We start from the raw sequence: 13,317 nt of genomic DNA, 5'->3' as shown, positions 1-13,317 counted from the left end.
CGGGCAGCTTTGTGTTGCCGGAAGACCCTGCAACACACGCAGTCGCAGTACTCCTCCCACCCTGCAATAGTAAATTAAGGGAGCAAAAGCAGCAAAATCGGCAAAAAAAAAAAAAACGGCATCGGCCCGAAAAATCGGTCGATCCCTAATAAACAGTAATAACAGTGGAAGACATTTTTGCTGCAAAAAAAACCTAAAAGTGGATGTTCCTCTCCTCCAACTTCACCTTCTTTAAGATCTTGAACCTCGTCTCCACACAAGCAAACTTCATGAGTGGAAAAGAACTTTGATCCGGTGTGAAGTTCCCTCATTGTTTCTCTTCCAGCCACCTGAAGGAGTGCGATAAGGACCGCCGTCTTTCCGTGGAGGCGTGGGACTGGGATCTGACCAGCCGCAACGACTTCATGGGGTCGCTGTCCTTTGGCATCTCGGAGCTGCAAAAACAAGGAGTGGATGGATGGTGAGTTCGGAGGGGGAGGAGGTAGAGGAAGTAGAGGAGGGTCGTCGGAGTGTGAAGGTGACCTTGTTCATTAGTGGAGAAATACTTTGGGGTTTCAGGTTCTCCTTCTTGTGGTGTCGGAGCGTCTTCCCTCTACGGCTTGTTTTCCTCCCGGTTTCACGCTCACTTATTTTAGCATCTTTCTATCCGACTTTCATCCTGTCTTTCCGCTGACACGTTCCTGTCAGGGCTTTTAATGAGATGCCAGCATTGGAGGGAAAATGGCGGTGGAGAGATGCTGGAGGCAGCTTCCAATGACATGAGCATCGTGTCTGTTATTGTTATTGTCCTTAATGGAAAGTACAGGTTAAGGAGCTTATTATTATTATTATAAGTATTCTTATTTATGTGTAGAATATTATTATTATTATCAAGAGACCTTAGTATCACTTAAAGTAGGAATGTCCAAGGGCCAAATATTGACAAATGAAAGGATTTTCAAGCCTTTGTATTGAGTTGTGGTCTCCTATAGAGCAGCTACACACAATAACGCACATGGAAAACTTCTGCAGCCAAAACTATGAAGTGGTTGACTTATAGTCGGGAATATACATCTCATTATGATAATGGTTTAATTTCATTTGAACATGCATCATATTACAATTGAGTGCCATCCCATAATCAGTTCACAGTTCCACATGTCCAAAAGGAGTAGGAAGAAGCAAAGCTTATTTTTATTTTATTTTATTAATTTTTATTTAATTTTTAATGTAGTTAAAAACAAATTTTTAGTTTCTTTTAGTAACTGTTACATTTGGTCACTTCCTGCTTTCCTAATATAATTTTAATTTATTTTATTATTATTTTTTTTTTTTTACTTAATTTTATTCAATTTGTTTTTTTTTATTTTTTGTCACATACCGAAATACGAGGTGATATGACCATATAATCACATAATGGGTACCATAGTAACTGTATATATTTTTTTTAATTATGATTTTTTTTTCAGAAAGTACTTTTAGCAGAAATGTCGGAAAGTAAAAATATAGATTGAAGGTGGAAATGAATAAATTTCCCAGCAACCGCCGGGTTGGGAAACAACCACCTCACCTTGTAGAAAATGGAAAAAAAATTTCCACCAGCATTTTTTATTTTTATTTTTATTTTTATTTTTATTTTTATTTTTATTTTTATTTTTATTTTTATATTTATTTATTTATTTATTTATTTATTTATTTATTTATTTATTTATTTATTTATTTATTTAATTCTATTCTATTCTATTCTATTCTATTCTATTCTATTCTATTCTATTCTATTCTATTCTATTCTATTCTTATTCTTATTCTTATTCTTATTCTTATTCTTATTCTTATTCTTATTCTTATTCTTATTCTTATTCTTATTCTTATTCTTATTCTTATTCTTATTCTTATTCTTATTTTCATTCTCATTCTTATTTTCATTCTCATTCTCATTCTCATTCTCATTCTCATTCTCATTCTCATTCTCATTCTCATTCTTAATCTTATTCTTATTTTCATTCTCATTCTCATTTTTAATCTTAATCTTATTTTTAATCTTAATCATTCTTATTCTTAATCTTAATCATTTCACGTTTTCACGTTTCTTCCAGTCCTATTTTCCAGTGACTATGACCTGTTTATGGCTGAAAATGTCAATCATTTTAGTTTTGCTATCTTTTTATCATCTTTCAGCTCATTGTTTTGCTTCCCCCCCCCCCCATACTGAATTTAAAGCGCCACATTCTACCAGAAGATGAAAGGGGGGGGGAGAAAAGTAAAACAGTGTGTAAATAATTCAAAGCCTACATTAAAATTCTAAGGTCACAGCTTTAAAGTCCTCCACGATATCATTGCGTCTTTTTCGAAGCGACGTGGAAAGTCGGTAATGGGCCAAATGTGAAATTGTCTCCTATCGATTGCGAAGCATCGCCGCCGCTCGTCTGTCAGGCTTTGTCCGGATCGCCATGAAGGAGAGCGAATTGCTAAATAATGAGCCGATCATTCTTTCAGACTTTTAAATTGGCGCGCTAACTGTCGTCAGGCCCGGCGGGCCTTAATGGCGGCGCTTAATGTCTAAATTGTATCGACTAATTGGGAATTGATTTAAGTGGGAATATGCTCCGTCCTCAGGTTTAAGATGCTCTCCCAGGAAGAAGGCGAGTACTTCAATGTTCCCGTTCCGCCGGAGGGGGAGGAGGGCAACGAGGAGCTACGGCAGAAATTTGAGGTGGGCTTGTTTACCCGAGCTGTGTGTGTGTGTGTGTGTGTGTGTAGGTGTGTGTGTGTGTGTGAGACTCTCTCTCAAAGAGCTGTTAGCAGTTGGCAGGCATACACTTGCCATCCCGCTTGGCACACTGCAGGGGTGTGTGTGTGTGTGTGTGTGTGTGTGTGTGTGAGTGGAATCACACGGCCCTCTTATTAACACATTTGGCAGAAACGGCCATTGTTTCGTCTTCCTCTTTGCCTTTGCCTGACGCCGACTGCTAAATGTCACATGATCCCTGTGAAGTGTGTCCATCTCGCATTTTTGACATCCATCCAACGGTTATTGTTTTGCACAAATGAAAAGATGAGCGCATAAACTAGTTTCATTTCATACGGCGTATGCACGGGGAACGCAATCTGAAGCTACCGTAAAACAGTACAAATTTTCGGGAAAGTATTTTAAATATAATTCTGCCTTTTCATGGTAAACAGGAAGCTAATTTTTGTTGTTTTTTTTCAAAGAAGAATATATTCTCGAACATTCATTCATTTTCTACCGCTTATCCTCACAAGGGTCAGGGGGGGAGGTGCTGGAGCCTATCCCAGCTGTCTTCTTGGGGCGAGAGGCGGGGTCCACCCTGGACTGGTCGCCAGCCAATCACAGGGCACATATAGACAAACAACCATTCACACTCACATTCATACCTATGAACAATTTGGAGTCGCTAATTAACCTAGCATGTTTTTGGAATGTGGGAGGAAACCGGAGTACCCGGAGAAAACCCACGCATGCACGGGGAGAACATGCAAACTCCACACAGAGGTAGCCGAATGTGGAATTGAACTTGTGTCTCCTAGCTGTGAGGCCTGCACGCTAACGTTTATGACCTTCTAAATAGACTTTTTAACATTAGAGCCCTCTAGACATGAAATAACATCCCTATAGTCAACTTTACACTCCTATGACCAAATATAGTAACATTACCCACACCTGCTGGTCAGTGTAGAATACTACATATCATCATTTCTGCGCGCTAACCACTCAACCACCGTGCAGCCGGCATTATTATTATTATTATTATTATTATATGGGATAAAAGGAGGGGGGACAAAACAGGAATATTCTATTCCAACATTTTCTATACAAAGTACAACAATGAATCTCGCACACAATAAAACTAAAATAAAGTAAAATTATTCAAAAAACATGCATGCTAGGTTAATTAGCGACTCCAAATTGTCCATAGGTATGAATGTGAGTGTGAATGGTTGTTTGTCTATATGTGCCCTGTGATTGGCTGGCCACCAGTCCAGGGTGTACCCCGCCTTGAAGACAGCTGGGATAGGCTCCAGCACCACACATTGGGCACCCCTTGTCTAGGGTAGATTACTCAATGATCCCAAACAACAAACTAGAGATGAATTGACAGAGAATATAATACTTCAATGCATCCGTAGTCACATGGTTTTTGATGCGGTTCCCATGAAATAGCCAAGCGTACCTCGTGTTTGTTGTTGTTGTTGTTGTTTGAAGTTGAGTAATGTAGTGTGCGTGTAGCGCCTAAGGCTACACAAAATGTCTTGTGTATTAGAATTTCACTTGCCATCTTGTGTTAGCCAAACACGTTACGGCACTTCTAACATCTCCAGTGAAACGGTTTAAGCTCCACACTGGCCCGTCTTCTTCACTCGTGCTTCTGCACACACACACACACACACACACACACACACACACACACACACTTTCTCTGACTTGTTATTACAGAATTATCCAGCATGCCAGCTCGTCTAATAACTTTATCTGACTGCTTCATTACTGAACCCGCTCTTTGCATGCCACACAGTGGTCCACTCTAAAATCATCATAAATGATGCATTTGGATGTTATTTACCAGGGGATATTCTTAGTCTAAGTAGGGAGGGCCACCCAAGTGGGGGGGCCACAGTGCTGTATGTGGAAACCCCTAAAGACTACTCCAATCAGCCTCTTTAATTATGGATCGGATAGTCTTTCTCCTCTACGGTTGACTTTTTATGGTAATGGTTTAATTTCATTTGAACATGCATCAGATTACAATTGAGTGCCATCCCATAATCAGTTCCCAGTTCCACATGTCCAAAAGGAGTAGGAAGAAGCAAAGCTTATTAAATCCTACCCCTCCATCTGGTACTTTTACAATCAGGAACTGTTATATTTGTTCACTTCCTGCTTTCCTAATGTAATTGTAATTTATTTTAATTTTATTAAATTTTATTAAATGTTATTAAATGTTATTAAATGTTATTAAATTTTATTAAATTTTATTTTTTTAAATGTTATTTTTACTTAATTTTTATTAATTTTTATTTTTTGTCACGTACCAAAGTACGAGGTGATATGACCATACAATAACATAATGGGTACTATAGTAAATGTCAATATAGTGATATATATAGCACATCATGACTGGTTCAAGACTCTTCATCCTTGTATTTAGCAAACATCAACTGCATTGTTGAGGTCCTTACTCAATCCATTCCATAGTTTAAGTTTTGTTTTTTTTATGTTTTTAATTTTTTTTTTAAATATTTTTACTATAAATATTTTTACTCCAAAAAGGAGTAGGAAGAAGCAAAATTAAATCAAATCCTACCCCTGCATCTGGTAGTTTTACAATCAGTAACTATTACATTTGTTCACTTCCTGCTTTCCCAATATAATTTTAATTTATTAATTTATAATTATTTAATTTATTTTTATTTTTATTTTTATTTTTATTTTTATTTTTATTTTTATTTTTATTTTTATTTTTATTTTTATTTTTATTTTTATTTTTATTTTTATTTTTATTTTTGTCACATACCAAAGTACAAGGTGATATGACCATAATCCATCATAATCGGTTTACAGTCCGTTATGATCACAGTCCATACATAATATGTTCCATGCATGTGTTTGTTCTGCAAAAGTACAGCAAATCATCATATATATTTTTTTTGTACTTGTGTGATATCCTAGCTTCCTGCCCCCCCCCCCCCCTTCTATATCGCCCCTGAATATGTCCGTGCTGCTCTTCTCTCTCCTCATTATGTTTTCCTTCCCACTCTTTTTGCTTATCGCTGCTGCCCTCCTGCGAGCCTCTGTCTCTTTATCTGCTTCTCTTTCACTCAGTCTCCTGAAGGTCATGGTCCTCAGACGTTCTAGGAGAGGCATTCCCAGAATGGGGGATATCTCAAACACACACACACACACACACAGTCCCTCTGAAGGGTGGACCAGACAGGGTGGGTTACTATATTTGCTCATAGGCGTGTAAAGGTGACTATAGGGATGCTATTTCGTGTCTAGAGGGCTCTAATGTTAAAAAGTCTAATTGGAAGGTCATAAAAGTTAGCGTGCAGGCCTCACAGCAAGGAGACATGAGTTCAATTCCACATTCGGCTATCTCTGTGTGGAGTTTGCATGTTCTCCTCGTGCATGCGTGGGTTTTCTCCGGGTACTCCGGTTTCCTCCCACATTCCAAAAACATGCTAGGTTAATTAGCGACTCCAAATTGTCCATAGGTATGAATGTGAGTGTGAATGGTTGTTTGTCTATATGTGCCCTGTGATTGGCTGGCCACCAGTCCAGGGTGTACCACGCCTCTTGCCCGAAGAAGACAGCTGGGATAGGCTCCAGCACCCCCGCGACCCTTGTGAGGAAAAGCGGTAGAAAATGAATTGAGTTCTCCTCCTATTTTGTGTGGAAGTGGTAACTTTTTGGCTTCTTATTTTGTCTTTCCCCACCCTCGGTCATCTCTGTGTGGAGTTTGCATGTTCTCCCCGTGCATGCGTGGGTTTTCTCCGGGTACTCCGGTTTCCTCCCACATTCCAAAAACATGCTAGGTTAATTAGCGACTCCAAATTGTCCATAGGTATAAATGTGAGTGTGAATGCTTGTTTGTCTATATGTGCCCTGTGATTGGCTGGCCACCAGTCCACTGTGTACCCCGCCTCTCGCCCGAAGAAGACAGCTGGGATAGGCTCCAGCATGTACATTTGTCCATGTGAAATACACAAAAAAAAAAATCACATTCTACTACCTTTACATTTGTTACGTGTATGTCAGAAATAAAAAAAGCATTTCTGATTTGAGTCTTGAGGCGAAAAAGCATTGGAAACTCTGATGTCGGGTAATAAAGACAACAGTAATAGTTGACACCGCCATTGTAGACTAAGTGACACAACAGAGAGAGGAAGTCATCTCTAAAAGCTTTGGGAGTCATCCATTCAACATTCTCTCCTGCTGCCTGTGTATGTGTGTGTGTGTGTGTGTGTGTGTCAGAACAGATGGAGACTGATAGAGCCTTTTATCCATTGATGAGTTGGGAAGAGTGTGAAACACACACACACACACACACACACACACACACACATATGCTGTCACAGACAGAGTAGCAAATAAGAGAGTGAAGAGCCCAGGTGAGAAGAAGTGAGGAAATGAGTGTGTATCAGCAGTTTGGGATAAGATAGAGGTGAGGTGTGCTCGTCCTGCATTTTTATTTCTGTGTGTGCAGGCGTTTTTTTTTTTTTTTTCTTCAAGTCCCCAGACCTTGTTAAAATTGAAGCGTGGTTTTATAAAAAAAAAAAAAAAGCAAAATAATATCTGAAGCCATTATGAGACAGCGTGACAAGGTCAAGGCTGGTAGAGAAAGCTCGAAAAAGGAAAGCGGTAATGAAGTGGGCAGTCAAACATGCACACTGAATGTATAAAAATGAAGAATTGTCAGGGGATGGAGCGTGGAAGTGTAAGAGAGTGGGAGCAAATATTAATAATATTAACTTGTCATTTACAGTAATCCCTCGTTTATTGTGGTTAATCAATTCCAGACCTGACCCTGATAAGTGAATTAACGCCAAGTAGGATTCCTTACTCATAAATACAATATTTTTGTTGTTAGAGAATAGAATTAACATTATTAGAGCCCTCTAGATTTGAAATAACACCCCTATAGTCACTTTTACCCAACATTGAAGACATAATAAGCAAAATATATTGTGTGTGTGTTGCTATGAATGTGTTCTCTAGGGGAGCTGACTGGCATGTGGACAGGAAGTGAGTTTTAGCGAGGCATTGGTGGTGTTCCTGTTGTTCATAAATACAATATTTTAGTTTTTAGAGCATAGGAAACTTGTTTACAACTTTATAAGTATAGGTTTTAACATTATTAGAGCCCTCCAGATTTGAAATAACACCCCTATAGTCACTTTTACCCAACATGGAAGACATAAACAAAAAATACATTGTGTGTGTGGGAGCGGGCTGGCAGGTGGACAGGAAGTGAGTTTTAGCGTGGCATTCATGTTGTTCCTGTTGTTCATAAATACAATATTTTAGTTTTTATAGCATATAAAACCTGTTTACAACTTTATAAGTATAGGTTTTAACATTATTAGAGCCCTCCAGATTTGAAATAACACCCCTATAGTCACTTTTACCCAACATAGAAGACATAAGAGGCAACAGATGTTGTGTGTGTTGCTATGAATGTGTTCTCTAGGGGAGCTGACTGGCATGTGGACAGGAAGTGAGTTTTAGCGTGGCATTTGTGTTGTTCCTGTTGTTCATAAATACAATATTTTTGTTTTTATAGCATAGAAAACTTCTTTACAACTTTATAAGTATAGATTTTAACATTATTAGAGCCCTCCAGATTTGAAATAACACCCCTATAGTCACTTTTACTCAACATAGGAGACATAATAAGCAAAATATATTATGTGTGTTGCTATGAATGTGTTCTCTAGGGGAGCTGACTGGCAGGTGGACAGGAAGTGAGTTTTAGCATAGCAATCAATAAAAGCCTGTTGTTCATAAATACAATATTTTTGTTTTTATAGCATATAAAACTTGTTTACAACTTCATAAGTATAGGTTTTAACATTATTAGAGCCCTCCAGATTTGAAATAACACCCCTATAGTCACTTTTACTCAACATAGAAGACATAATAAGCAAAATATATTATGTGTGTTGCTATGAATGTGTTCTCTAGGGGAGCTGACTGGCAGGTGGACAGGAAGTGAGTTTTAGCATAGCATTCAATAAAGGCCTGTTGTTCATAAATACAATATTTTTGTTTTTAGAGCATAGGAAACTTGTTTACAACTTTAAGTATAGGTTTTAACATTATTAGAGCCCTCCAGATTTGAAATAACACCCCTATAGTCACTTTTACCCAACATAATAAGCAAAAGATGTTGTGTGCGTTGCTATGAATGTGTTCTCTCTGGGAGCTGACTGGCATGTGGACAGGAAGTGAGTTTTAGCGTGGCATCAATAAAAATACAGTAACCTTACTGACACCTGACGACCAGTGTAGTATACTACTACATATCCTTACAAGGTCTTTGAATGCATCTTCTGAATGCTTTGTATTCATGTATCTCTTTTTATGCTTGAAAATGCTCAATTTAGGCAAACAAATGAGTAAAATATGCATATTTTTACTAATACTGTACAGTACATATGTTTCATATTTCAACTTTTTTTTGCAAGTGGAGTTTTAAGAGTTGTCCTCCATTAATTACATCTTTACTCAGAAAGAAAAGTATTTTCTCCTCCAGCAAATATTGTCAAATAGCTCTCATTAGTGACTGCCCCATCCAAATAATCTTTTAATGAGTTATGTTTATCCTCTTAATAAAAAAAAAAAAAGCAAGGGTATTTAAATGTTGGGACGTTCCGGCTAATCACATTCACACATTTGTCTCTCTCATCCTGATCCAGCGGGCTAAGATCGGGCCCAGCAAGAACACTGAAGGCAAATCGGCCAACGCCGCCCGCTTCGACTCCAATGGCAACCAAGACCGCATGAAGCTGTCGGACTTCAACTTCCTGATGGTGCTGGGAAAGGGCAGCTTCGGGAAGGTCAGACTGTTCATATTTGATATTTGTCTTAACATAACAATATGTTTATTCATCTGCTTGAACATTGGACAGACGCACAATCCTTCAAGTTGCATTTGGCTTAAGTTAGTCCCGCTAATAAATACAAATTGAGACCCAGAGGGTATTTTCTACACAAATGGTAATGGTTGAATTTCATTTGAACATGCAACAGATTACAATTGAATGCATCCCATAATCAGTTCACAGTTCCACATGTCCAAAAGGAGTAGGAAGAAGCAAAGCTTATTAAATCCTACCCCTCCATCTGGTACTTTTACAATCAGTAACATTTGTTCACTTCCTGCTTTCCTAATATAGCCCAAATATATTTTTTATTGTAATTATGTATTTTAATTTATTTTTATTTTTATTTTTATTTTTATTTTTATTTTTATTTTTATTTTTATTTTTATTTTTATTTTTATTTTTATTTTTATTTTTATTTTTATTTTTATTTTTATTTTTATTTTTATTTTTATTTTTATTTTTATTTTTATTTTTATTTTTATTTTTATTTTTATTTTTATTTTTATTTTTATTTACACATACCGAAGTATGAGGGGATATGATCATACAATGACATAATGGGTACCATAGTATCAGTCAATATAGCGATATATATAGCACATCATGACATCATACCCACTCGACCGCCGTGCCAATACAATTTTAATTTATTTTCATTTTATTTAATTTTTTTATTATTTTTTTTTACTTTTTTTTGTCATGTACCAAAGTACGAGGTGATATGACCATACAATGACATAATGGGTACCATAGTAACCGTCAATATAGTGATATATATTTTCCGGAATATACAATAAGTCGCTGTTGGTGGAATAAATGAAAACAGATCGTTTTAGCAGGAAGGAAAGGAAAATTCACCTGGAATAGGTGCAGATTCTGGAAAATCTAAAAGTTTTATGTGCAGGTTATTGTGGGTAGCTGCTCTACAGGACACCACGCTCTTTACAAAGGGTCCAAAAATGAGCATAATAGGTCCCCTTTAATGAATATTACAAAATATGGGTCCCATGTTGACACCATTTTAGAACCCTTGAAGCAACATAATAGCATAAAGCCCATACCTGGGAGGCTGAATTAGCTAAATGACCAGTCCAACATGCTAGTAATCAAAAACAAAAGTCTAAGCTAGACTCTTCTTGTGTCTTGGTGTGGCTCTATCTAGCAGGTAAATGATGGCTTTGAGGTCAGGACCCCTCTGGAAGTACGTATATCTTTGTCCAAACCGCCTCGGTGGGGTAAAGAATGAAGACCACTAAGAAACCAAGTTGTGATTTTGTCCATATGTTAGACGTCTACCATCAAAGCACGCCACACAAGGTGTTTTTTTTAAAAGCGAAGAGCAAAGAGGAGGTGAACAGAAGGGCTGAGATAGAGATCCAAAGAATCAAAAGAGATGACGCGCAGGTAGACAAAGATGAATGAAGGGAAAAAAGACGAAGAGGATGATGTGACAAGTGCAGGGCCGTGAAAGGGGAAAGACAAATGGCGAGCGGTTGACGTGAATGAATTGAAAGGAGGGTGTGGGAGGGGGAAAAAAAAACAAAACATCAGACTGAATGAAGTTGACATGAATGAGCAAACAGAGGGGACGCATTGGCAAGATGGCGGGTGAGGGAATGACAATCAAGGCAAGAAAGCAAAACCGAGACACGGAACGAGCGAGGAGGGGAACGAAAACAAACGTGGGCTAAATGACAGGGGGGAGAGGGACGGCCATTGACTGTGTTTTAGACCTTGGGTGTGCTGGATGCCTGTTTCCATGGCAACAGGCACCAAAGTGGCGTGTCGGCGCTGGAAGCCGAGTGGAGGGTCTAGCATCGCTGGAATGCATCAAACACTTACACGGATTCGGGAATCAAACACAACTTGTATCAAATGTGCAGCCTTAGGTCCATCTGCTCCATGATACCGGTACGGGAATCTGCCCATACAAATATTAATGTTCAAAAATGATGAACAATATGCTTATTAGTTGGCGTTGGTGTAGAACCTCTCTGCATCATACAATAATAATAATAATTAGAACCTCTCTGCATCATATAATAATAATTAGAACCTCTCTGCATCATACAATAATAATAATAATTAGAACCTCTCTGCATCATACAATAATAATAATAATTAGAACCTCCCTGCTTCATACAATAATAATAATTAGAACTTCTCTGCATCATGCAATAATAATAATAATTAGAACCTCTCTGCATCATACAATAATAATAATAATAATAATTAGAACCTCTCTGCATCATGCAATAATAATAATTAGAACCTCTCTGCATCATGCAATAATAATAATAATTAGAACCTCTCTGCATCATGCAATAATAATAATAATTAGAACCTCTCTGCATCATGCAATAATAATAATAATTAGAACCTCTCTGCATCATACAATAATAATAATTAGAACCTCTCTGCATCATACAATAACAATAATAATTAGAACCTCTCTGCATCATACAATAACAATAATAATTAGAACCTTTCTGCATCATGCAATAATAATAATTAGAACCTCTCTGCATCATGTAATAATAATAATAGTTAGAACCTTTCTGCATCATACAATAATAATAATAATAATAATTAGAACCTCTCTGCATCATACAATAATAATAATAATAATTAGAACCTCTCTGCATCATACAATAATAATAATAATTAGAACCTCTCTGCATCATACAATAATGATAATTAGAACCTCTCTGCATCATACAATACCTCTCTACATCCTATAATAATAATTAGAACCTCTCTGCATCATGCAATAACAATAATTAGAACCTCTCTGCATCATACAATAATAATAATTAGAACCTCTCTGCATCATACAATAATAATAATAATTAGAACCTCTCTGCATCATACCTGGACTAGTGACCAGCCAATCACAGGGCACATATAGACAAACAACCATTCACACTCACATTCATACCTATGGACAATTTGGAGTCGCTAATTAACCTAGCATGTTTTTGGAATGTGGGAGGAAACCGGAGTACCCGGAGAAAACCCACGCATGCACGAGGGAGAACATGCAAACTCCACACAGAGATGGCCGAGGGTGGAATTGAACCCTGGTCTCCTAGCTGTGAGGTCTGTGAGACTGTGCACGAGTGTATCCGTGCACGTGAAGAGGAAGTTAGCTTAGTAATGTTTTTAAGAGTGCACTTAGAAATACAGCTCAGTATTAATCAGTGGAAGGAGTGTAATGAATTAATGGGACAAGGCTGTAATGAAATAATTTGAAGACGAGACCGCTATCAGGCGATCAGGCGGTCCCTGTGTGACTCGGGCACACACCGCTTCCGCAGCTTTGATCAGACCTGACAGTTCGGACTAATGCAACACGGCAATGTGTGTTATAACATATTGCGCTATCATGCACCGCCGCGTGGCGCAGTAGATTGTGCTTTTCCCTGGGTGGATTCAGCCGTTGCAAGGTCAGCATAGGGAACACCGACCGTGGCATCATTTACGACGCATGACAGTTTGCGTGCCCGGGGACCGCCTTTTGTGTCAAATGACCCAGAAGAACTTTCTGGAATAAAACGGCTGCTTGTCGCTCGTGACACGCCTTCGTTCATTGTTGGGTTTGTGATTGATACGCTAACCACGGGTGACCTTGGTTTAAGAAGCTAAGCGGCAGTCGGGACATGAAATGCGAAGCCCCCCCTCCCAGGCACAATCCACGGCTTAGGGCAGGGG

At 38.1% G+C, this 13,317-nt stretch overlaps 1 protein-coding gene across 2 annotated transcripts in view; it reads left to right on the top strand.

Moving 5' to 3' along the window:
• Positions 1-13,317, top strand: part of LOC131102802 (protein kinase C beta type) — a 96,352-nt gene that overhangs the window by 45,066 nt on the left and 37,969 nt on the right. For both annotated transcript variants that reach the window (XM_058048359.1, XM_058048358.1), the window contains exons 7-9: positions 326-460; positions 2,596-2,692; positions 9,418-9,558. In XM_058048359.1, the coding sequence (XP_057904342.1) occupies positions 326-460; positions 2,596-2,692; positions 9,418-9,558 (373 nt within the window). The remainder of the gene's footprint in view (positions 1-325; positions 461-2,595; positions 2,693-9,417; positions 9,559-13,317) is intronic.

The sequence above is a fragment of the Doryrhamphus excisus genome, chromosome 15 (assembly GCF_030265055.1).
Source record: "Doryrhamphus excisus isolate RoL2022-K1 chromosome 15, RoL_Dexc_1.0, whole genome shotgun sequence".
NCBI classification, from domain to species: domain Eukaryota; kingdom Metazoa; phylum Chordata; class Actinopteri; order Syngnathiformes; family Syngnathidae; genus Doryrhamphus; species Doryrhamphus excisus.
This window is presented reverse-complemented; position numbering and strand designations above follow the sequence as displayed.